The sequence below is a fragment of the Penicillium manginii genome (assembly GCF_028828005.1).
Source record: "Penicillium manginii strain IBT 31320 chromosome Unknown utg000002l:1.0-5564898.0:1.0-5567710.0, whole genome shotgun sequence".
NCBI classification, from domain to species: domain Eukaryota; kingdom Fungi; phylum Ascomycota; class Eurotiomycetes; order Eurotiales; family Aspergillaceae; genus Penicillium; species Penicillium manginii.
The window spans coordinates 1,953,885-1,977,701 of NW_026643103.1; the positions used below are offsets into that span (position 1 = coordinate 1,953,885).

A 23,817-nucleotide genomic window follows, 5' to 3' on the forward strand; every position below is an offset into this window, starting at 1 on the left:
TGACACTTTAAGCCTGAGTTGCGGGATAAACATCGTATAGTATCACTTACTGGCGCGGGCACGGATGGCCGAGACCCTTGGCAGCATCTTGGCTGGTCAGCCGAGTGGGATCTCCCCGCGTGGAGGCACGGGACAATTCTGGGGCCGATAGCCCAGTTACTCTGATCACGAAATATATGCGGGAGCTGAATGCGGGGCAGGGGTATGGCAGGGTTTGGCCGAGGGCCTCGCAATGGCTATAAGAAGGGCGATACCGCGCTTCGGTAAAGCTCCGAGGTTGAAGGAAACATACAGTTAGATACGAGCTTGTTGACATTTCGACCGGTATCAAAAATCCCACCTTGTGGATTTCCGTTTGTCCGATTATGGCTTCCAACGAAGTGGCAGAGCCCATTGCGAAGGGGATTATTCCTACCGCTCGGCAGGCATTTGGAGATTTGTTCATCTGGAAACAGCGTGTGGAAGTCACCAATGAATATGGCGAGACTCGTACAGAATGGCAGGCACCGGAGCCCATTCGCAACCCAATCAGCTTGATGATGCAGCTCTCGGCCCGGGACTGGCTTTTCTTTCTCATGGGGTTCACAGCGTGGACTGCTGATGCCTTTGACTTCCATGCCCTGTCTATCCAACAAAAGAAACTGTCTGACTACTATGGCCGTTCGAAGACAGAGATCTCGACTGCTATAACACTAACCCTTCTTCTGAGGAGTGTGGGTGCCGCATTTTTTGGACTTGCTGGAGATAAATATGGTCGCAAGTGGCCGATGGTTCTTAACATGATCATTCTTGGAGTATTGCAAATCGCAACGATCTATAGTCACACTTTCCAGCAGTTCCTGGCAGTCCGAAGTCTATTTGGCCTTTTTATGGGTGGTGTGTATGGAAATGCTATTGCGATGTCCCTGGAGCATTGTCCGTAAGTGATTTCCAGTGCCGGCCAGTCATAAGTAGCTAATCATTACAAATAGTGTGAACGCCAGAGGTCTCATGTCGGGCATTCTTCAGCAAGGGTACTCCTTCGGTTATGTGCTTGCAGCATGTGCCAATCTCGGTGTAGGTGGGAGTACCGATAGTTGGAAGACTGTATTTTGGGCGGCGGGTAAGTAATCCGCAACAAAAGATAAATGCATAAACTAACAATACTATTCATGCAGCTGGGCTTTCCATCGGCGTCGGTCTCATTCGCATTCTGTTCCCCGAATCCCAGCAATTCCTCGAGGCCAAAAAAGCAGGCAAACGGACGATGACGGCGGCAGAGTTCTCCAAGGAGACTCGAACTATGCTGGCCAAACAGTGGAAGCTTTGCATTTACTGTGTCATTTTGATGACTTGGGTAAGTTTACAGCGGTTGAAAAAGAGGATATAATCTAACGTGGTTTCAAATCAGTTCAACTATTATTCGCATACATCCCAAGATTCGTACACAACGTTCATGCTCACAGAGAAAGAGCTCGACAACGCGGGTGCCTCCAGGGCTTCTATCCTGATGAAGACTGGAGCCTGCGTTGGTGGAACTATTATCGGCTACCTTTCACAATTCGTCGGCCGTCGTCGCGCGATGATCGTATCAGCTTTGATTTCGGGCATTCTCATTCCTGCATGGATCATGCCACAGGGTGAGCGATCGTTAAGTGCCTCCGGGTTCTTCATGCAGTTCTTCGTCCAAGGAGCATGGGGGGGTGATTCCCATCCATCTGAATGAGCTCTCGCCTCCCGAGTTCCGATCCACGTTCCCTGGGTTGACCTACCAAATCGGAAACATGATCAGTTCTCCATCTGCGCAGATTGTGAACGCTGTTGCTGAAAAGACCTGGATCACTGCGGCATCTGGTCACAGAGTATCGGCTTATGGGCCTGTAATGGGTGTTGCAACTGCTATAATTGCCACAGGAATCGCGGTGACTGCCGCTTTTGGACCCGAGAAACGTGGCCGGCGCTTTGAGAGTGCGGTGGCTGGAGTTGACGAGGTAGCTGCTACCAAGGTTGCGGATATTGAGACAGGCGATCCAGAGAAGAAGATTGGCAATGGAAGCCAGGCGAAAGAAGAGAGAATTGAGACTGTCAACGAGAAGTTATGATTGGGAATCAGATAGGCGACGGGAGCACTGGATCGAATATAGGACGTACTATACATAATATTTATGTGATCCGTTTTTTTATTGCCATAGATTTTACCTTGCATCGTAAATTCGCATAGATAATCGAGAATCAAGTATGTATCATGCATAGTGTTGTAATAATGCTGGATGGTAGTAGGCGTGAAGAGAGGCGATAAGTCGTGTGCACAGAGTGCATCCTATAAGCAAGGATACTGATCTCATCAACATGTAGGAAACAGTATCACAGCTCACTCCGAGAATATGAGGCAAGAGGGAGTTGTTGATCGATAGCGACCACTGACATGGCCTTCCCCAGGGATAGCTAAGGCGATACCAGAGAGGGCCAGGCTAGCATCTTGGTGACGATACTTTTCTCCGCATCAGCACTCAAGGCGAAGGGGCCAGACAGGCTCAAAAAAAGCACCGGAATTTGAACCTAGTGACGTGAAAAGAGTTCGGTCCAGCACTGGCAGTCAGGGGTCATAGCGTAGCACTTTACTTGGAGGGAGCAGCATACCCCGGATATGCTCCCCAGGGACTCGGATAGGAGCTTCGATTTACATCAATTACAAACTACGACCTACTGCTACGCGAGGGAAAGCGGCTCCAGGTTGAGACAGGAAAAGACAGAGAGATAGGCCAGGTGGTACTCCCAAAAGCCAAGCACAGTGTACGAGGAAATTGGAGAGACCGACTCTTTGAAGGTACGAGACCAATCAAGCGAGTTGTGACAGACACAGACAGTGCTAGTGTCGTCTTTCTTTTCAACAATGGTTATGCGGAGAAACAACACCTTTTGTGTAGCCTTCATTGTGAAAAGTGGAACTGTGTGAGTTTTGCAAGGTAGTAGATTCATGTCTCTAGCACGCCTATCCTGGTTGCCGTGGTAGATAAAAAATAAGAGAAAGGGTTTCAGAACACCATTGCCGACGCAGGGACCGGGAGCCCGGCCGGGTTCGACGAGGTCTTCCGTCCTGGGCCGATTTTTTGTTTCGGAGAAAGAATTTTTGGCTCCCATCGATGCATCGTAAATCACAGTTTCAACCGGGCCTCCATCCCGTTTCCTCAACACTCGTTAAAGCGTTTACCGGACGATACCGTCGAAGCGGTTCTTGAACCACTTGATGGTCTCGTTGGTGTTGATCTTGTGGTTGACACCAATGCTGGACTTGCAGCGACGACGCTTGGCGACACGCTCACCGGGGCGGGTCCTAGAAATAGTCAGCATCCCAATCCACCCTGAAAATAGCTTCCTTGAGGAGGGATTTGCAGAGTGACTGCCTCCCATCCTCTTCGATGTACTCACATGCAGCAGAAGAAGTCCATGCCGTAGATACCGATACCGGGGTCGTACTTGATACCCAGATCAATGTGCTCGGAGATACCGAAACCGAAGTTGCCGGTCTCGGAGAAGTTGCGCTTGCGGAGCTCGTACTCCTTGACCTTCAGGCCACGCTCGAGGATCTCCTCAGCCTTGGGGCCACGGACGGTAACGTGGACGGCGATCTTCTCGTTACGGCGGATACCGAAGGTACGGACGGTGTAGCGGGCCTTGGAGTAGACAGGGGTCTGACCAGACAGCTGCTCAAGCACCTTCGCGGCACGAGTAAGTCTGTCACCAGACTCACCGACCGAGATGTTCAGCACGAGCTTCTGGATGCGCAGCTCGCGCATGGGGTTGGCGCTCTTGTCCTTTCCGTCCGACTGCATTGCTGTTAGGCGATTGCAAATTCACATTCAATGAGGGGGTGGTGTATCATACCATGGCGACTGATGTTGTGGCGTGAGGTGGGTTATCGACAAGATGGAATTCCAATCTGCAAAAAGTCACAAAAGCGTTTGTGTGGGCGGTCACGGGAGAAGGGTCACGGGAGTCGGAAGCGAGAGGGTTGCTGACTAACGGACCGAAACTCTGATTCTCTCGCCGCCTTAGGCAGTAAGTGTCACATGATCAGAGTGGCTTAGTCATTCGATATCCAGAACTCTGAAGTCCGGCGAAAGCTAGAGCTCGTCAACGGATCCGCGCCTGTTTGATCCTACACTGTTGAGAGAGCACTTGTTGCTGTCTTCTTACTTTTTGGATCTATCAAGTCGCATTCGTGCGCGCTATTCTCGCCAACCATGGCCGCCAACAAGCAGGGCAAGATGGTAAGTCCTGGTCCCTCCGTGCACCCAACGTCGTGTTGTCAATGGCTGTCGCTAACATATTATGTTCTAGCAAAACCTCGTGAGTCTACTTTTTCGATACCGAATCACCCGATTGATTGCCTAACAAGTTTCTCAGATCAACTACCGCATGAGAGTGACCCTCAACGATGGTCGCCAAATGACCGGTCAGATGCTGGCCTTTGATAAGGTCCGTCAATTATCTACCATTGCCCCGGACACAGCTAATTTTGTGGTTACACTCCAGCACATGAACCTCGTTCTCGCCGACACAGAAGAATTCCGCCGCATCAAGCGCAAAGGAAAGGCCGCTGGCCCCGCGAACACCCCGCTGGTCGAGGCGGAGGAGAAGCGCACTCTCGGTCTGACTATCATTCGCGGCGCTCAAGTCGTCTCTTGCTCCGTCGATGGTCCTCCCCCAGCCGATCCATCTGCACGTCTCGGTAACGCCGGTGCCGGCGCCGCGGGTGCTGCCGCTACTCTTGCTGCAGGCCCCGGTATTAGCAAGCCCGCTGGTCGTGGCCTGCCCGTTGGTCTTGGTGGTCCCGCTGCTGGCGTGGGTGGCCCCCCTCCTCCTGGTGGATTCGGAGGTTTCCCTCCTGGTGGATTCCCTGGTGCTCCCCCTCCCGGATTCGCCGGTCGTGGAGGACCCCCTGGTGGACCTCGTAAGCTATACACTATACTCCACAAACATGCGCGCATGCTAACTCTTATACCCTGCAGCTGGCTTCGCTCCTCCCCCCTGGATTTGCTCCACAAGGCGCTCCTCGTAAGCTTCACTCTTGTCCGTATAAGGTTTATCTTGGATGAATTTGCTGACGTTATATCTTTAGCTGGCGCTTTCCAACCTCCTCCAGGATTCCAGCCCCCTGGCCAAGGACGGGGATACCCCCCTCCCGGTTTCGGTGGTCGATGATTGGATAAATGTGTTTTAGAAGGGAATTCACGCTCCATATGATGAGCGGTCTGTTTTTTGCCCGGGAAATGAGATGGGGTTCGGTGTTACGTGGAACCAATATTCCCGCGGTCAGGCAGCATTCGTATATGCTCGATTAACCCACAATTACCGGGTAGGCGTTGCGGCGCATGGGGACGGAGGTCGTGTCAAGGATTGGAAAAAAGCCCCGAAATCCTTTTGAGATTCGCATTCAGTACTACAATAATGCTACCTAGCTCCTATGGCCCCTTCGTCGCAAAAAATTGCAATACATATCGATTTCAGCGCGAGTTGAGTTTGCACTAATACAAACGTAGTTTCTGGCAGACTCCTCGGCTCCCTAATAGAGCTGCTACGGCTTCTAGGAATCAGTTTGAACTTGCTTTGGAGCTGTGAATCGTATTAGAGGATTGTGTATTAGTAAAGTAATGCGGGTTAAGAGAGCATACCAAAGAGAGCAACCTTGGAAAGCGACATAATGAGAATGAGATAGTAATTTAGTCATAATACTAGTGTGGTATATGAGATGACTACTGAGCTATCTAAAATACCTCCATGGCATGGAAGCCACGCTTTCATATCAAAATACGATCGAAGAATGAGGTTCGGTCATAGATTGATTGTAGATGGTTATCACTTTTCTTGCGCTGATGCATTAACCAGATCCAGATGGCATACACTTAGTAGGTACACGCCTACACTAGTTTACTTGGTTGCTTCCGTCTTTTCTTCTTCTTCTACCCAATTAGATTACTTTCGTCACCTGCTACCTGCGAGTAGCGTCATGCCTGAGCTCCTCACAACGACGCTACATCTCATCAAATATTCTGAAACACCAATGTTGACAACGCCAACGTCTTGTTCCGCATGTACCACTACCACCTCAGTATGACTACCAAGGTCCAAGGTTGGGTGCACGGCATATGGTTTTCAACATCCTACAGCTCATGCGGCAAGACCCCCTCTTACTAGATGTCGTATGTCTTTTTCTGCCCGGATCATGCATGGCGCTTGATCATCTCTTATCCTTACCACGCAAAGAGCACCCACAACAAGGACCACACTGAATTCCGCCATCTGGGCATCAACATCCGGGATTACCTGGAGAGGAGGATGGATGGGGACATTTTGCAGAGCTGTGTGTCGTTCACGCAGGAAGACAAGAAGAACTGCACAGTAGTGCTCAAAAGGATGCCCAAAACTGATCGGCCCAAGGCCTGCTGGCAGGATATCCCGTCTCGAGAATCAGTTGGCGATTACATTCATGGCATCAAGGCATTCACGTGGAAGTCCGAGGACGAGGCCAAATACAACACCAAATGGGAGGAAGAGATTTGCAGTATTAGCGATGTTCGTCTATCACTCCCTACACTCCCCCGTGGGTCTACTGGTCCTGCCACTGCCGTACACCGAACGAGTCTCCCATGAACTGGCAGAGGCACACAGAGAGCTCATGCAGGCATCAAAGACCCCATATGGCTATCCTGCGACGCAGCATAGTACCATACCTTCCCTAGATGCAGCCTGGCCCTCCATAATGAATCAATGCAATCCTCATTGCCCTCTGTGACAATCCGATCCCGGATGAGATCTGTGAGCACTCCCACCGGTTATGCTGGCTCTGTACGACTGATTATTTTGGTAGCTCTTGGGAAAATTGCAAGTGGAGGAAAAAGCTCAGTTTGAACCTGATGAGGGAGTAGGGATCATGCATCATCTTCGGGGACAAGCTGAGAAATGACGAGCGAATGAAGCTTGATCTCTCCAGTCTGTCCTCAAGTCCCACTCACCTGATTCTGCGGAACATGCGCAGTGCATCGAAAAGGGATTCAAAATTTCTTGGTTTAATTTTTTGGGAATGCTACTTGTTGCTGAATCTCTGAAAATTCTGCATTGGAGGAGCCTGCTCTTGGGATCTCTGTAGACGCCGCGGATCTCTCAACTCGCCAAATTGACCTGCGAGTTGCCCATACCATATTCGTCAACGGCAAGGAAACGACGCTACTTGGAATGCGCTGGACTTCGGATAAAACAGCGGAAGATAATACCTCCCTAAGATACTAGTAGATATCCCTGTTTTCTAAACAAATTAGATCCTACCTAGGTAGTAATTATTTTCAATTGTTTTGCTATCAACATTGAATTTATTATCAGGATAACGGTATACTAGTATACATGGTGGATTTCCAAACCCCGGTAATACTACTACTACTACTAGTTTGACGGCTGGCTGGTCAAATTGCCCATTACGCAACCACGCATGCATAGCTTGGCAGTCAAAGTATAGAAAGCGTTCTGTCGCAGGTCTGAACCGAACCAACACCAAAATAAAACGATTAAACATTCCCTTCATTTGCACTGGGAAGCAATGCCAGACGGAGATAAGCCACCTGGCACGTGACACCGGTGAACGGTCAACGCCGGGTAAGTCAAGTACTTCCGAACCCGCAGACCCCAACCTCAACCCTCAGAGTCACTTTTTTGAACATCTCCCCTCTCAGCAACATCCGTCATGGCCGCTGTTATTAAGGCGATCAACGCCAAGATCCGTTCCAACAAGGTTGCCGACTATGTCTGCTCGACTCGTACGTGAACCCCGACTCCCAAGTTTCCCGCCGCGCCGCGCTTCCCCGAGATCGGCCAGCTGTGACACCTCCGTGAAGAGGACGGACAGAAACAACAGCGGTCGTGAGATTGCCATTTGGGATCTCACCGGAGATCCAAGAATGAGCTCTGGGAGAGATCTTGAATTCTCAATGCCCAAGCAATCTTCAATGGCTCTGGCTTTCGCTGAACAATGACTGACAATCACGACCCTTCGCAGACTTCTGGGGCCCCGTCTCCAACTTCGGTATTCCTTTCGCTGCTGTGATGGACACCCAAAAGGACCCTGAAATGTATGTTCTGAATGCGAGAAGCCGCCGCCCATATCTCCGCGGACAATTTCCTCCTCGCCCTCGTCCCCATTTCGTCCCTGCTCGGATCCGCTGACACCCCTTTGCAGTATCTCCGGCCCCATGACCGGTTGCCTGGTCGTCTACGCTGTCACCTTCATGCGCTACTCTCTCGCCGTCACACCCGCCAACTACCTCCTCTTCGGCTGCCACTTGACCAACTTCTGTGCTCAGTCCGTCCAGGGATACCGTTACCTGAACTACTGGAAGTACGTTACTTTCCGCACGCGACAGCCCATAACTTTGCTTTGCAACAATTAGCTAACATGCTTTTGATTTTAGCTGGGGCGGCCGGGAAGCTGCGCTCGCCGCCAAGGCCGCTGAGGGCGGCAAGGCCACTGAGGCCGGTGCTTAGAGAAAGAGAACAAGGCTTCGGAAAGTTCTTTTTTATTACCTCGTTCGTCACGGCATTGCATTTCTCTATTCACGCGTTTGTCAAAACTCGCTTTGTGGCCGGTCCTTTATGGCAGTGAAGAAAAAAGTTGTGGTATAGAGGTTCCTATAGAGCGACTGCCGTGTTGGGGGTGGGTGATGGAGCGGATGGGGTTGGAGATTTGGCATGGAGACGTATGATCCATCTGTCTCGGCCACTGTACATAGGTTCTACATTGTGCTTGAATCATTGTTTTGATAAAATCGTCCCAGTCGTCATCCAGGTATTATTCCCCAAGTGCTTTCTTGATGAGAACTTGGATCCGAGTCTCGTAGTCTAACCATTAAAATCTAGCTGCTGCGTATTTGACTGTTTATCCAAAAAATAATTAAAAATAATTGCATACGAATCGTGAATTTGAAATGACCATCGTGAGATGGGTAGGCAGATGCGCCAACCTTGTCGAATATGTATACAAAAATGAAACCACCGAACCCCTCATCACGCCTAATACACTGGCAATTTGTCAAAAGAAGACCCAAAAACACCAAGTCTGCATAGCTGTTCTTCGCCCCTACGTGAAACAAAAAGATATCAAATGCTATGCGACACTCTAGTGTTGAAACAAGAATAAGACGTCATTAAACTACACCGTGTGTAGATTATACCGGATCACAGTATCCGGGGCTGGGAACGTCACCGGCGCCAGCGGCCCAGTTTTGAAGAGTCAGGAATGTCGTGTAGATGCAGCAAATTACGCCAAAGACGGCGAGACCTGCGTCGGCAATTGCCTGCCGTCTGGAAGTGGCACAGGCTCGGAGGTGGAGTAGAGGCTGAATAAAGAATGTGGGTTAGCGTGGAATTTCAAATCAGGAAGGTAACCGGGTAAGAGACGCGGACTTACCGGGTAGACGTAGATAAGAGGGACACAGGCGAAGCTTCCGACCAGCGAAACAAACTTGTCCAGGTTATCGGCACCAGCCCAGGCGACGATAGAGCAGATAATCACCAAGAAGAAACGGAAGGCGTTCTTCTTCCACTTGATGTATGGATTGTACTTGCCGCTGCGGGTGAAGAGTTCGTTTTCCAGGATACGGATGGCGGGGAAGAGTTGCAGCGGTGTGCTCAACAAAATCGCCAGCGAATAGAGGAGCTGAACCACATTGACGAATTTGTCGTCCTGGGGCAGATTGAGAAGAATGACCGTTTTCGTGGCCGATCCGTAGGCAGCGTAGCTCAGGGCACCGGCGGACAAGAAGATCAAGGTAATGATGATCATGACGCCGGCCAGAATGCCTGGGAATCGGCGTGGCTCCTTCATAGATTCCTGGATAGGAATAATGAGACCGATACCCTCGTAGGTGAAAATCGCCGTTCCGATGAACATGGACCAAGTCGTGGGGTTGAAGTCAATGATATCGGCAATACCTCCGTTGCCAATGAGAGTGCTCGCATCATAGTAGTAGATATACAGAAGACCCAGCAAGATGAAGGCATCGGCGATAAGTGCGGTGAATCCGAGTTTGCTGATATCACGAATCAAGGAGAGTGGCAAGAAGATAACCAGTTGCATCAAAACCATGAACTTGATATCGATGAAGGACTCGCACTTGCTCACCGCAAGAACGAATGCCTGAAGGTTCTGGGATACGAAGACGATATATGCGGAAACGAATCCCAACTGGCTCAAAACAATCGATCCCAAGATGATACGTCGCATGTGCTTTCCATACAGAATACCACCGATATCACCAAAAGAGCCTTCAATCTTCATGCGAGTATTTACCAGCAGGATGAAAGCATAGTAGCTCAAGCATGAAACTCCCAGCAGCACCATGCTACTAAAAAGCATACCTCCGTTCAAGAATGCACGAGGCAGGAACAGAATTCCCGTTCCCACAAATGACTTGAGCAGCAGCATAACCGCACCAGTCGCTGTAGTGTTTCCAGCGGGAGCACGCTGCTTGTGCTTGCGCTTTCGGCGGCCAGCCCCCTCTCCTTGGAGCAGGGCTGCATCTTCCCCAGAGGCTCGACCCTCGGTTTCATCCCAGGACTCGGAGGAAAAGTACTCATCCGGACCCAGAACTTCGTCATCCTCCTCCAACTCCTCACCAGCGAAATGTCCATAAAGAGATAGAAACTCGATAAAGCTCGTAGTGGGAAGCTGGGGGTGCGCGGGGAGACCATTTCCTGAATTAGATCTTTGAACGCTTCCCCGGTGCGGACTTCCCGCGTTTCTGCGCAAGAAATCTCGACGGAAACCGCCAGGAATCTGTATCGTGTGGATATCCTCTGTTTCTTGCTCAGGGGTAGGTCGACTGACGCTGAAACTCTTACTGCGGGCAAACCGACCTGCGGCCTCCGCCTCCGCATCTTCGGCCCATTTGTACACATGTCGAGTAATGTCTCCACCTTGCAGCTGCAGACTGGAGAACTCATCATCGCCCATGCTGGTGCCAAGCTCCGACGGAGCTTCTCGGGCTTCCGAGGCGTGCTGTGGCATGACCAGATGTCTTCTCACTACCTCCGGATCCTCATAGGGCTGCCCTCCATTGAATTCGGAGCCAGTCTTTGTGTCGAATGAACCATACTGGGAGCCCACAGGTCGGTTATCTTGCAGCGCATGCAACGCCGGAGACGCAGCGACCCGGGAAGGGGTCCCGAAATTCGGGGGCGAGCGACCGAGACTCTCTTGCAGTTGGGAAGCAATCATAGACTGGCCCGGACCTGGGAGTGAAGATGGGTCGTCCACATATCGGAAATTTTGGTCGTTGGTGTATGTGATGTTGGTATTCGTTGTGGAGACGGGGCGGCCGGTCGGGATACCTTGACGAGACGACAAGGAAGTACCTAGAGCCGGTGAAGGCACCGGCGAGGCAAGGCGGGCAATAGAGGCTTGTCTGTTTCCCTCCGGTGCTGGTGACGTAGATCGAATGGACGAGGTCGAGATTGGCAGCGACCGGGGTGGGTTCAACGAGGAACTCTCTCCGTTGTTCATGGTGTCAGGGGGAGGGGGGGGAGGGTCAAGTCGACGCTTGCTTGAATTGCATCAGGTTAGAATATAATGAAACCAGACTGTGTGCGAGTCGTAAGCGCGAACATTCGAGGGAGAGAAGAGGGAGTCTCAAGCTCAAAGCTGGTCTGGTCAGTGTCGTCTGCAACTGGAGAAGGAGAATGACAGCTGACAAAGTTGGGTCCGCTTGGAGGGCCGATCGGCGGGGTTTGCACTGTTTGTTCTTCCTCCATCGTCATCTCCTCCAGACGCGCTGTGACGCAGGTGGGCTGGTAGTTCTCCCCTTGCTCGCTTTGCATTTTTGCTATTTCCTCTTTCTTTCTTTCTTTTTCGAAGTCATTCGGTACGGGACTGCTGGAGACTATTCGTCTTCATGCTCCTGCTCGAGCGGTTCTGATCATTGTTGACGGGTCATATCGTGATGTCTCGACGACGTCCGAACTTCTCGACTCGCACTCCCGAAGAAGATGTCTCTCGCCTTGATCCAAATGAACATGGAGATAATACAGAAAGTCGTGCGGGTATTTTGAACTGGCCCTCGAATATCTGGTCCCGACAAAATGGGTTGGATCAGGGAGAGTCGGGAGAGACTCGACGACATTCTTTGCCCAGAAACTTTCTAGGGGGACTGTCTCGATGGTGGTTGAACGCCACCGGTGTCGAACAGAATAATGGCACTCATGAGGAGAGTGGTATCTCACAGCTATCTTTCTCCGCTGGACCTCTTCGAGATTCCAGTGTGGATAAGAAGGATAGGAGTGGACATCGACCTCGTGCAATTGAGGAGTCTAAAAAGCTTGGAACATTCTCCGGAGTATTTGTGCCTACCACGTTGAACGTGCTTAGCATTCTTATGTTCCTTCGATTCGGATTCATTCTTGGCCAGGCTGGATTATTGGGCATACTGGGTAAGGATCTCGGAGTGGAGGGTTGAATGAAGTGGACTGGGCTTTGCGACTAACCACCCTGTAGGGCTATTGTTGGTGTCATATATGATCAACCTCGTAACAACGATGTCTCTTTCTGCAATCGCATCCAATGGCACCGTCCGAGGTGGAGGTGCCTATTACTTGATATCACGGTCACTCGGTCCGGAATTCGGTGGGTCGATTGGAATCGTGTTCTACCTGGGATATGTTTTCAACACCGGCATGAATGCCGTCGGTTTGATAGACTGCTTCACAGAGAATTTCGGGATGAGCCGGGGCTCGTTGGCAAATTTTCTCGCTGAAGGTTTCTGGTGGCAATATCTTTGGGGAACTGTCATCTTGATTCTTTGCACGGCAATCTGTCTAGCAGGAAGCTCTATATTTGCGAGAGCTAGCAATGGCCTCCTCATTATCCTTCTCGTGGCCACATTTAGCATCCCACTTTCTGCCCTTTTCGTGAAACCATTCTACTCACCTAAGGAACGCGTGGAATTCACGGGTCTCAGTCTGCAGACTCTAACGAAGAACCTCATGCCTCATCTCACCAAGGGCGCTGCGGGCAGCCAGATGAAGGGAAGAGAGAATTTTCAAGACCTCTTTGGCATTTTATTTCCTGCTACCGGCGGTATATTTGCGTAAGTCAGCTCATCTCCTCATGTCGTGCTGTGTTACTGACTTTCCTGGCAGTGGTGCAAGCATGTCGGGTGATCTGAAACATCCGAGCAAAGCAATCCCCAAAGGCACCCTATCTGGTCTTGCTTTGACATTCATCACATACGGATTGGTTATTCTTGCAATGGCGTCTTCCATCACTAGAGAGTCGTTTTACAATAACGCCAATGTGATTCAAGTTGTATGTATTCGCTCTATACTTGTTTGCCACTAGGAAAATGCTGACCTCTCCACAAGGTAAATGCATCCGATATCCTTATTCTTCTTGGAGAATTTGCAACTAGTTTTTTCTCCGCTCTGATGGGCGTGATTGGTTCCGCAAAGCTTCTCCAAGCAATTGCGCGGGACAGTCTCCTTCCTGGACTCACCATGTTTAGTCAGGGCACGAAGAAGAGCGACGATCCTGTATATGCCATCATTGTGACATTCATTTTTGCCCAGGTTACGATGTTGTTTGATATTAATCGCATTGCTTCTTTCGTTACCATGGCCTACTTAATGACCTTCCTGGTGACGAACTTGGCTTGCTTCCTTTTGAAAATAGGATCAGCCCCGAACTTCCGACCGTCGTTCCGTTATTTCAACTGGCAGACTGCTGCCATTGGAACTGTTGTCAGCGGAGTCAGCATGTTCTTTGTGGATGGTCTATATGCAGGGGGATGCGTGGGAATCCTGGTGTTTCTTTTCCTCCTGATTCATTATACCTCGCCGCCAAAATCTTGGGGCGATGTCAGCCAAAGTCTGATTTACCATCAAGTACGAAAATACTTGCTCCGCTTGCGACAGGAACATGTGAAATTCTGGCGGCCGCAGATCTTGCTTTTCGTCAGCGACCTTGATCGACAGTATAAGATGGTATCCTTTTGTAACTCGCTGAAGAAAGGTGCCTTGTTCGTTCTTGGTCACGTCCTGGTGACCGATGACTTTTCAGCGGCCGTTCCAGAGGCACGCCGTCAGCAAACAGCGTGGACGAAACTCGTCGAATTTTCCAAGATTAAAGCATTTGTCAATATCGCAATTTCCCCGGCAGTTGAATGGGGCATGCGAAATATCGTCCTTAATTCCGGGCTAGGAGGGATGCGACCGAACATCGTTGTGATCGACCAATTTAGAGAGGACCAAAACCTGGCAGAGACTTTCTCTTTGAGCAGCAATCGCAGAGAATCTTCGAAACCCAGACGGCGATCTTCTATCCTTGGATCCAAATATGATGGACAGGACGAGCCTGTGCCGCCCACCAAAGGCATGAGCTGCAAGAGCTACGTGACAATTCTGGAAGATCTGCTGTTCAAGCTTCGGATCAATGTTGCTGTTGCCAAAGGATTCGAAGATCTTGAGTTGCCGGATCTTCATGGCCGCCATACAAAGAAATACATCGATCTATGGCCGATCCAGATGTCTGCGGAACTTGGCGCAGATACTGAGAGCAAACAGAATGTGCTTACTACGAACTTTGACACCTATACCTTGATCCTTCAACTCGGTTGCATTCTGAACACGGTTCCATCATGGAAGAAAACGTACCAATTGCGGGTTGCCGTGTTCGTCGAATACGAAACTGACGTCGAAGACGAGCGAGGGCGCGTGGAGGCTCTTCTCGACAAACTGCGAATTCAAGCCGAGGTGCTCGTCTTCTGGCTTGCCCGCGGCGATCTCAAGGCCTACCGCGTCATTGTGAATGGCGACACCTCCTCGGAAATGGAGGATGCCCAAGAAAATGTGAATACTGTACTTAAGAATGAAGATTGGTGGCAGGGAGTCGTGAAGGCACGCACCCGTTTCCAGAACTCGCAGGAGCAAGAGCAGCAGCCCACAGGCGACGATTTCCCGCATATCGACCGCACGTCGACATGGCAAGGCCCGACTAGTCAGGACAGCGGTAACCGGCCTCTTCAGCAGCGCGTCACAGGGCTGCGTCGATTGATATCGAAGCGCCGACGATCCGTGTCCAGTTTCCGCGCACTTGGAAGCGTCAGCCTTGGCATGCAGACACATCGCTTGTTAGATGCATTTGTCGACTATGATGGTGACAATTCGTCTAGTGCAAGCAGCGACGACAGCGATTTCGACCCTTACATCAGCGATCCCGAGATTGACGAGGGCGAGGAAAGCATTGCGCATGAGAATGATGCGAGTAATCGTGACAGCGAGAACGTTGACCTCTTACGGCCCCTCGAGCGGAGTCAGAGCGATGAACGGAGCTCTGGTGTGAGTCCTACGGGCCAACTAACACCTCGCAGGGACTCGTCTGGGCGATTAATTCCTTCAATCATCGAGACCGGCGACACTGGCTCACCCAAGAGCAAACCGACTCCCCGTCCGGGTCTCAGTAGGAACGTATCTAGCAACCGGTTCAGTTCCTCGCCTATCCCCGAGGCCAAGGTCAACACGGACGCAGACGAAGGGGCCGGCCCCAGTATCATGTTTGCGTCGAACGCCTCCCCACCACGCTTCCATAGCAAGCTTGACTCAATCTATGCACGTCGCCCCTCGATGCCCTCGCCAAGCTCCAGTCAAACGGCATCGGGGTTCCCTGGTCCTGCCTCGATCCCGTTGTCCTTTAATGACCTGCCCAGTCGGGCGCAGCATCTAATTCTGAATGAATTGATGGTGCAGCAGAGCAGTGAGACGGCTGTGATCTTCACCACGCTCCCATCGCCCGTGGAAGGGACATCCCTGGGAGAGGAAGATAGTGCCTCGTATCTGAGTGATCTGGAGGTGCTGTGGAATGGGCTGCCGCCTTGCTTGCTGGTGCACAGTAACAGCATGACGGTGACGATGAATTTGTAAATGTGCTCAGTGCATGAACACGTACGGCAGTATGCACATATGCACATACGCGTACAGATACATACCATTTCGGTAAATACTGTCAGGTTCAAGTCTCGGGAATATCATGATTACTATATACCACCTAGATAGTATACTGCTAGTAGTACTAGAATTAGTCTACCTGGATATATTTTCTGCAGGCTCGTATACTAGTAGTTTGCGGCCCCTCTGCCAGGAAACTACTGCAGGTCAGCCGGGATCGGCGGGGCTAAGAATTTCTCTATGTTCAAGTGATTTTCTATTGGATGATATGTATACAAAATGTAAAATGTAAAATACAAACAAGATCCTCTTTGTACATGTACTCTGGATGTATGGGTTAGAACTGAATATAGCGGCCTGTCCGTCCCAAAGGAGCAACAAAAGGCGGTTGGACCCTGTGCTGAGCCACGAAGCGAGCCAAAGAATGGAAATATTATTAATAAATACTATAAAAAATAGAAAAATAGAAAAACAAAAAGGAAAAAAAGCCATATACCCACGCTAAACCCAAAATTGCTAAAGATGACCAAGCTGCATTCGGCAGACTCTGATTGGCTGTCTGCGTGACTGGGGATACCCCGTAGCTACGAGCACCGATGATTTTCTGGAGTAAGCAACCTTTCATTGTACCGTCGTGTGTACAATTGTTACATACACTTATACTACTTATAATATTCCTTTGAACCCTGTCACAGAGAAATTGTTGAAGTTCTCTCTGCCTGGGGCCCCTTGCCGTTTTCATTCTGCCTGCTTCCATCTACTGCGCCCCCCCCTCATCTTTCGCCCCTGAACTATTTTGTTCCTTTCCTTTTTTCCTAAACCATGTCTACTGCCGCTGGTCGATTGAACGGCAGCGTTAGAGGCTCTGATCCTACTCGCCGTCCTGTTGCACATTTCGATCTTCCTGACCGCTCCTACAATATGAATGTCTCGAATGGCAACGGAAATGGGCATGGAGTTGACCATCCTGACTCCGACAGCGCCTCCTCCACCTCCACCAATACCACCAACGGCACTCAAACACGCCGTCCAGGCATGTCTCGCAAGGCCTCATCACCTATGGCCCCCGCCTTTATGGTATCCGCTCCCGGGAAAGTCATTGTCTTTGGTGAACATGCCGTTGTTCATGGCAAGGCTGCCTTGGCTGCCGCCATCTCTCTCCGCTCCTATCTTCTCGTCACGACCCTCTCCAAATCGCAGCGTACTATCACATTGAACTTTCGCGACCTAGGGTTCGCTCATACTTGGCAAATTGATGAACTCCCCTGGGATGTCTTCCACCAACCATCCAAGAAAAAGTTCTACTACGATCTCGTCACATCCCTCGATCCCGAGCTCGTCGCCGCAATCGAACCCCACCTCGCGCACGTTTCTAAGGATGTCCCTGAAGAAATGCGCAAGACCCACGTCCGATCCGCTTCTGCCTTCCTCTACCTCTTCCTCTCCCTCGGTTCCAAGCAAAGTCCCGGTGCAATCTACACCCTCCGCTCCAACATCCCCACAGGCGCAGGCCTGGGCAGCTCGGCCAGTGTCTGCGTCTGCCTAAGTTCCGCCCTCCTCCTACAAATCCGCACTCTAGCCGGTCCCCATCCAGACCAACCTCCCGAGGAAGCCGAGACCCAAATTGAACGTATCAATCGCTGGGCCTTTGTCGGCGAGCTCTGCATCCACGGCAACCCCAGTGGAGTCGATAACACGGTAGCCGCAGGCGGCAAAGCCGTGATCTTCAAACGCTCCGATTACACCAAACCACCCGAGGTCATTTCCCTGCCCGATTTCCCCGAACTACCCCTCCTTCTCGTCGACACGCGCCAGTCCCGCTCCACCCTGACCGAAGTCGCCAAGGTTGGCGAATTGAGGAAACGCCACCCGGTCGTCACAGAGTCCATCCTCGACGCTATTGACCAAGTCACCTGTTCCGCGCGCTCCCTCATCGAGTCCCCCGACTGCGACAGTGCCTCAACCGAAACCCTCGAACACTTCGGTGAACTTATCCGCATTAATCACGGCTTCCTCGTCTCGCTGGGCGTCTCGCACCCGCGTCTCGAGCGCATCCGCGAACTGGTCGACTATGCCGATATTGGTTGGACCAAGTTGACCGGTGCCGGCGGCGGTGGTTGTGCGATCACCTTGCTCCGCCCGGACGCGAAGCCCGAGGTCGTGCGTGACTTGGAAGCCAAGCTTGCGGACGAGGGATTCGCCAAGTACGAGTCTACGCTTGGCGGAGACGGTGTTGGCGTGCTGTACCCGGCTGTTTTGCGGAACGGCTCTGATGAGGAGGGCGGCGAGGAGATTGATCAGCAGAAGTTTGAGAATGCTGAGGGGCCGGAGGGTATTGAGAGGCTTGTTGGTGTTGGCGCTAATGCCCGGGAGAGGAGGGAGGGTTGGAAGTTTTGGAAACGCGCTACGCAATAATTCCTTCCTTCACTTCTTGCCTAGCAGTGCCATGATGCCTTCTTCATACCGGACCACTCCCGCCTCAATGGCTCAATACTGTGCCAATTTATTGGGTCTTCACCCCCTATTGGATCTGACCTGATAATGGCATAGTATCTCTCACTGCCCTCATCATCCCATCCATCCTAATGGACCATCCATTCCATGGTGCCACTAACCCTTTTCACCCAATTCTGTCTCATTCTCTGTACACATTTTCCCTCCTATGCATGATACACCCAACCTTTATGAACCCATTGGAAACCATTGTCCAGAGCCCTGCTTCATTCTCACTCTTACTGCTCTTCTAGTTCCTTTCTTTCTTCTTTTCTCCCTACTACCTTCTATTCTTGCATTTGTTTTGGTTCTTATCTTTTTATTATCCCTTTTTTGTTTACTTGTTCTCCCTGGAAGCGGGGTCTCCATCACGCTACACCTTACTCACTCTAACTATCTCCTCACTTATTGATGAAAAAAAAACCTCTCGGGTTTGGCATGTGCATGTTTCTGGCGCTGGTGTGTCTGTCCATTGTGGTTGGGCTATGAGATACATTAATATCACTTTATTCACACTTTCATCTCCTATTTTCTCAAACCCTTGCACATATCATATCATAATCATATATTCAGTTATGGGACTGAATTTTTTCCAGCCTAGTACTAGTAAATGTAGTACTTCCAATGTACTTGAAGTTCCAGGTTTACAACCCATCTCGTCACAGTTGAAGCAACCTGAAATCAAACTCAACTACCCCATGGTAGTCTCCCACCCCTTCTCAATCATAACATCAATCCAATAAACCTCCATCTCGCCCGCATCCATTCGCCTCCACACCTCCCTCACTAACCTCAAACACACATTAATCGGTTTCGGCGGCAACACGTGCAGAAACGACGTCAATCTGCCGAGAATAAATCTTCTCGTGCGGGAAATTTCAATCGCTTCCATCGAGATACTGGGCTGTTCGCTGTCGTCGTGGTAGTCGTTTTCGAGCTCATCTGGCGTGTGCGGTTGAGGTTGGTATCTACTAGTATTCTGCGGGGTATTGGGGGACGTGTGGTGCGCGTGGGAGCGTGGGAGGCGGAGCTCACTGCTCGCTGCGACGAGGAGAAAGGGCTGTAGACATCTTGTGCGGGACTCGAGGGGGATGGTCTTTAGGCGGGAGAGAGTTGTTATGGCGAATTCGGTGAGCCAGGTATTATATAGGGCGTCGGAGTCGGAGGGGTCGTTGTCTGTGATTGTATTCGTTGTGGAGGGTGAGGGCTGCGTGGGATGATGTTGTGCTGTATTTGCATTTGCATTTGCATTTGAATTCGATAGACCTGCTTGAGCCGATCCGGCACTTGCGTTCGTATTTGTATCGCAAAAACCCCCTCCGGCTGACATGTTCATGCTGTCTAGATCGATTGGGAAGAATGGGTCTGCGGAAGTAGATGCCGAGGAGGGATTCGATAAACGGTTTCGAAGCAGGTCGGGAAACACGCGATATAATTGCATCAGGCCCGTACACCGGTAAACCTCCGCCATGGTGAGGAGATGCCAGACGGGCGTTTCGTCGTCGCCGGGCGAGACGATTTCCGCTTCTGCCGGGTGTGCCAGGGCCAAGAGTCGTTCTTCTAGTTCTCGGGCCTTGGCGATGGCGATTTGGGCGCGGGCGATTTCTTCTTGGCTGGTGAATCTGTGGGCTCGGACGCGTTGTCGTTCACGTCGGACTAAGCGGCCTACTTCGTGGACTGTAAATTGCGTATCGCGCGCGATGCCCGTCCAAGGGTGTGGCACTCGTTGCAAGACAAGGGTCTCGCCTGTTGACGAGGCTTGCGAGTCTGAAGAGACCATGTCTGTGTCTGCGACGAAGGAGAGGAGCATTTCCCAGTATATGAGAGCTTCTTCGAAGAAACGGTAGTTGTTGCTTGTGCTTTTTACGAAACCGAAGTCTGGAGTGGAGGATGAGCCGGTTGTAGTCAGTTGTTTGCGGAGTAGGTTGAAGAATGATATGCCCAGGTCCTTTGGGTCGTGCCAGCTGGCTGTTTGGCCGAGCATGAGGAGGGCGAGGAGGGCTTTGTCGTCCATGACTGCTTCGCGGGTGATGATTTCCACGGCCTCGTCTCGCATTTTGCGGCCTAGGGGCCCGAACTGTGGGAAGTCGTTTACTAGGGTTGCTGCAGCCATGCTTTGCATTGTGCGGCACATTGCTAGTGATGAGCCCCAGAGTCGGGAAACGGTTGTGCGGAAAGGGTTCATTTGGCTGTCATAGCTGGAGAAGAGGGCTGCGACCTCTTTGAAGTAGTATTCGATGAGTGTCCATGATGGGTTGTTTAATGGCCGGGATATTGACCTGAAGTCGCGAGATGTTGATCGCTGTTGTGCTGGAGGATAGCTGCGTACAATGGTCGATGGGGAGAAATCACGGTATATACTGCTTCCCCCTGCCCCTTCACCTTCTCCTCCCTCTTCTTCTGTATTTGATGGTGCAATCAGGGAGAGAAAGTGTGAGAGGTCGACTGCACTGTCTACAGATGAGATAAAGTCATCGGCCGCCTGGTGCGACTGCTGGAATGCCGATGATGTCGGGATTGGAGATGGGCATAGATCGGACAGTTCAGGCAAGGATCCATGGCCTGGCATATCCCACAAGTGATCGCAAAGAGAATCCGAACCACCAATACCGAATCCCGAAGAATCCAGACTATGCGGAGGCTCGCTGTCGCCGGTGGGGTCATCATTTGGTATGATCTGTTCTGTAGAGTGCGAAGGCTGTTTCGGTGATATGTGAGTCGGCGCAGGAGGACTCAGGGCTTTGACATCAGACGAAGCTCCAGGACTGGGCTCGTCATAGTTGGTGACCCATTTCAGAGACTGTACATAACCGGGGCATCGGACCCCGAGGCGCGTACAGCGATGGCAGTGAGGCTTCTCCTCTCCACACTTGACCTGTTGATCTGTATTAGCTATAGAGTCTCACAAGCACCTAGAACCTCGGAGAGAATATACGCACTCGCTTACTTTTGCACCGAGAACACCCGTTACGGGACTTCTTGACTCGACGCATGGTTGTAGTCAAGAATGAAGAACCGACATTGCGGAGTCGTTAGAGTTGTTCCGCCAAGTCAATCGCGGCAATCTCCCCCGCACTACTCCACGCGGGATCCTTTTGCCTGTTTGAGAATGATAAAGGGAACAGCCAATAATGGATGAGATTGATTAAGGTAGGTTTACGTAAATATAAAGTGTGTGGTGCCCTAGATCTGGACCACTGGTTGACAACATTTCGTGATATCTTGAGGTTATGCGAAGATGTCCATTTTCTTTTTCCAACATTTACTGTCCTATCACAAGAAATCAATTCATTACCGTTGACACTTTCTCTTCGTATTATTTGTGTTTTTCTGAACCTTTTTTATACGACGCAAAAATTAGTCTTTGCAAATAAACTTGGGGATGGTGGCCCCGGAGGATGAGTGAGGTCGGCAAATGTTCTGTATCATAACATCTTATATGATATTGTAATTTCCCAGACTTTTCTCAAAATTTACGTTCTGCCACCAAAGGTCCGTGGCTTTTTTTCGAAATACCTGGTGTTTTTGTTTTTTTACCATACTTAAGAGCGGCCCTCACCGTCCGTATTATTATAACGTATTTCTAATTGTTCGGAACACTTTTATTTACAATCGGCGTTTCTTTGCAATTTCAGCATAATAGAGACAGTATTGTTTTGATTTTATCAGATTTCTTCGAAGCTATTCACGAAGCCTTTCTCTTGTTTCTTGTTGAGGCATTATTTCTGTCTTCAGCGATATCCGCTAGGCATGCTGGCTCTGGCTTCAATCTATCAATCCATTCGGCTTCGGGCTTGCAAGGTTATTAGTATATAACGTATTATATAAGTGCATTGATCCAACGCTCATCGCATTCACCTTTTGTTACCAGTTCGTGGCGATGCGCCCACTCCCATTGCAGTGTTTTGAAACGTATTTTACGCTACTGGTCTTAGCTACTAGCCACATTTTTTAAGTCTTTTAGCAATTGGGCCGATCTCGTCAAGTATTTGGGGGCCATTGCGGGACACGTTCCTTTAATCTAATATTTACAGAATAGTATGTGCTGTTAACCAATCGCACTCTCTATATCTACGCGCTAAACGGTCGCTTGTCTTGAAGCAAAACTAATAACTCCGAATCTCGTCTTAAATCCGAGCCTCAGGGGAAGCACCTGCCAGTGGGCAAACTGTGAGATCCGGGGCTGTCAGATGCGGGGGTTCTGCAGGGCCCAGGCTGAAATAAATACTAAACGACCGCCCACCCACATTAAAAATTGCGTCTAAAACTTTTGCCTGCCGCTATTGGAAATTCAGCGACTAAAAATGAAGCTCCTTGCTCTTTACACACTCTCCTTATCCTTGGTTGGCTCGGCCATTGCATCCTCGACCACCAACGTTGCCGCCATTGCAATTTCATCTCTTGCCGATAGCTGCAAACCGGAGGCTTATACCGACGCAGGCACAATTGATGCGATCCGGAACACGCTGGCCATATATCCCTTCGCTATTGACGGAAAGAACTTTGATGCCCTCAGCAAGGTGTTCACCGCCGATGCGACAGCCAACTATTCAGCACCTCTCAACGTATTACACCCGCTGACTACTATTCAATCGTCCCTGAAAGCAAGCCTAGTATGTGTAACCACGCAGCATTTATACGGCACCCAATGGATCGATGTACTATCACCCACCACTGCGCGGTCCGTCACATACTACCAGGCTTCTCATTTTGGTAAGGGGTCCAGCGCGAACCAGGCCTTATATGCCTATGGTCAATATCAGGATAACTGGGAGCGTCAAACTGGAGGTTCTTGGCGGATTGTCCATCGCAACTTGGTCTACATGGTGAGTTTTCTTTCGTTGATGATGGGTATCGATTGCCCAGGTGTGGTCATTGACGAATTTTTATCTAGGGTCCGCTCATTGGAAACCTGACTGTTTTCGTCTGCTAAATTATCAATCATGACTGGATGATGTTGCACGGTCATGCTGATGATATAATCTCGGGGCTTGCCTTTCAGTGGCACCTCCTCTTTCACCCTACGAACGTGATCACCATTTCGGCATTACGGACCTTCATACTAGTACCTTAACAAAACACTAAAGGCTTCAAATTCAATCAAGGAATGATTGGGCTCCATGAAATTCATCCACGAAGTAGTTTAGAGCAGACTTGTTTTCTTTGTCAAGGCTCTGTTGGATCGACAGTCTATCAGGTACTAGGTACTAGTTAAAAAAGAACTCAGGGGGGGGGTAAGTTCTTTATAACCCATCGCTTTATTTCTTTTACTACTATAGGCACCGCATTACAAGGCAACTTATTTCCGAGGGCTCAAATGCGGAGCCTTCAAGTTGGTTCCAGCTATACTTTCCGACAGAAGTA

General features: G+C 50.4%; 11 protein-coding genes across 11 annotated transcripts; 7 read left to right on the forward strand and 4 right to left on the reverse strand.

Moving 5' to 3' along the window:
- Positions 1 to 365: 365 nt before the first annotated feature.
- N7533_001995 (carboxylic acid transport protein) lies at positions 366 to 2,081 on the forward strand (the record flags this gene model as incomplete). The annotated part of the gene is given in 5 exon segments (XM_057098645.1): positions 366 to 919; positions 972 to 1,102; positions 1,158 to 1,336; positions 1,391 to 1,644; positions 1,658 to 2,081. The coding sequence occupies 5 exon segments, from the start codon at positions 366 to 368 to the stop codon at positions 2,079 to 2,081; spliced, it is 1,542 nt and encodes a 513-aa protein (XP_056963781.1).
- A 1,105-nt stretch (positions 2,082 to 3,186) lies between these two features.
- N7533_001996 (60S ribosomal protein uL5) lies at positions 3,187 to 3,867 on the reverse strand (the record flags this gene model as incomplete). Its single annotated transcript, XM_057098646.1, has 3 exons — positions 3,187 to 3,313; positions 3,409 to 3,806; positions 3,865 to 3,867. The coding sequence occupies 3 exons, from the start codon at positions 3,865 to 3,867 to the stop codon at positions 3,187 to 3,189; spliced, it is 528 nt and encodes a 175-aa protein (XP_056963782.1).
- A 356-nt stretch (positions 3,868 to 4,223) lies between these two features.
- N7533_001997 (small nuclear ribonucleoprotein-associated protein) lies at positions 4,224 to 5,203 on the forward strand (the record flags this gene model as incomplete). The annotated part of the gene is made up of 4 exons (XM_057098647.1): positions 4,224 to 4,250; positions 4,321 to 4,329; positions 4,387 to 5,037; positions 5,102 to 5,203. The coding sequence occupies 4 exons, from the start codon at positions 4,224 to 4,226 to the stop codon at positions 5,201 to 5,203; spliced, it is 789 nt and encodes a 262-aa protein (XP_056963783.1).
- Positions 5,204 to 6,177: 974 nt separating this feature from the next.
- Positions 6,178 to 6,633, forward strand: N7533_001998 (uncharacterized protein; the record flags this gene model as incomplete). The annotated part of the gene is made up of 1 exon (XM_057098648.1): positions 6,178 to 6,633. The coding sequence occupies one exon, from the start codon at positions 6,178 to 6,180 to the stop codon at positions 6,631 to 6,633; it is 456 nt and encodes a 151-aa protein (XP_056963784.1).
- A 1,084-nt stretch (positions 6,634 to 7,717) lies between these two features.
- On the forward strand, positions 7,718 to 8,514 carry N7533_001999 (pyruvate transporter MPC1; the record flags this gene model as incomplete). The annotated part of the gene is made up of 4 exons (XM_057098649.1): positions 7,718 to 7,790; positions 8,030 to 8,102; positions 8,210 to 8,368; positions 8,442 to 8,514. The coding sequence occupies 4 exons, from the start codon at positions 7,718 to 7,720 to the stop codon at positions 8,512 to 8,514; spliced, it is 378 nt and encodes a 125-aa protein (XP_056963785.1).
- A 680-nt stretch (positions 8,515 to 9,194) lies between these two features.
- On the reverse strand, positions 9,195 to 11,530 carry N7533_002000 (putative amino acid transporter; the record flags this gene model as incomplete). The annotated part of the gene is made up of 2 exons (XM_057098650.1): positions 9,195 to 9,365; positions 9,437 to 11,530. 2 exons carry the CDS (start codon positions 11,528 to 11,530, stop codon positions 9,195 to 9,197), a joined length of 2,265 nt encoding a protein of 754 aa, XP_056963786.1.
- Positions 11,531 to 11,586: 56 nt separating this feature from the next.
- N7533_002001 (uncharacterized protein) lies at positions 11,587 to 11,844 on the reverse strand (the record flags this gene model as incomplete). The annotated part of the gene is made up of 1 exon (XM_057098651.1): positions 11,587 to 11,844. One exon carries the CDS (start codon positions 11,842 to 11,844, stop codon positions 11,587 to 11,589), a length of 258 nt encoding a protein of 85 aa, XP_056963787.1.
- A 122-nt stretch (positions 11,845 to 11,966) lies between these two features.
- Positions 11,967 to 15,936, forward strand: N7533_002002 (putative cation chloride cotransporter; the record flags this gene model as incomplete). Its single annotated transcript, XM_057098652.1, has 4 exons — positions 11,967 to 12,453; positions 12,518 to 13,109; positions 13,162 to 13,327; positions 13,384 to 15,936. The coding sequence occupies 4 exons, from the start codon at positions 11,967 to 11,969 to the stop codon at positions 15,934 to 15,936; spliced, it is 3,798 nt and encodes a 1,265-aa protein (XP_056963788.1).
- An 846-nt stretch (positions 15,937 to 16,782) lies between these two features.
- Positions 16,783 to 18,375, forward strand: erg12 (mevalonate kinase; the record flags this gene model as incomplete). The annotated part of the gene is made up of 1 exon (XM_057098653.1): positions 16,783 to 18,375. One exon carries the CDS (start codon positions 16,783 to 16,785, stop codon positions 18,373 to 18,375), a length of 1,593 nt encoding a protein of 530 aa, XP_056963789.1.
- A 769-nt stretch (positions 18,376 to 19,144) lies between these two features.
- N7533_002004 (Zn(II)2Cys6 transcription factor) lies at positions 19,145 to 21,446 on the reverse strand (the record flags this gene model as incomplete). Its single annotated transcript, XM_057098654.1, has 2 exons — positions 19,145 to 21,328; positions 21,393 to 21,446. The coding sequence occupies 2 exons, from the start codon at positions 21,444 to 21,446 to the stop codon at positions 19,145 to 19,147; spliced, it is 2,238 nt and encodes a 745-aa protein (XP_056963790.1).
- Positions 21,447 to 22,757: 1,311 nt separating this feature from the next.
- On the forward strand, positions 22,758 to 23,386 carry N7533_002005 (nuclear transport factor 2 family protein; the record flags this gene model as incomplete). Its single annotated transcript, XM_057098655.1, has 2 exons — positions 22,758 to 23,279; positions 23,348 to 23,386. 2 exons carry the CDS (start codon positions 22,758 to 22,760, stop codon positions 23,384 to 23,386), a joined length of 561 nt encoding a protein of 186 aa, XP_056963791.1.
- Between the last annotated feature and the right edge of the window lie 431 nt (positions 23,387 to 23,817).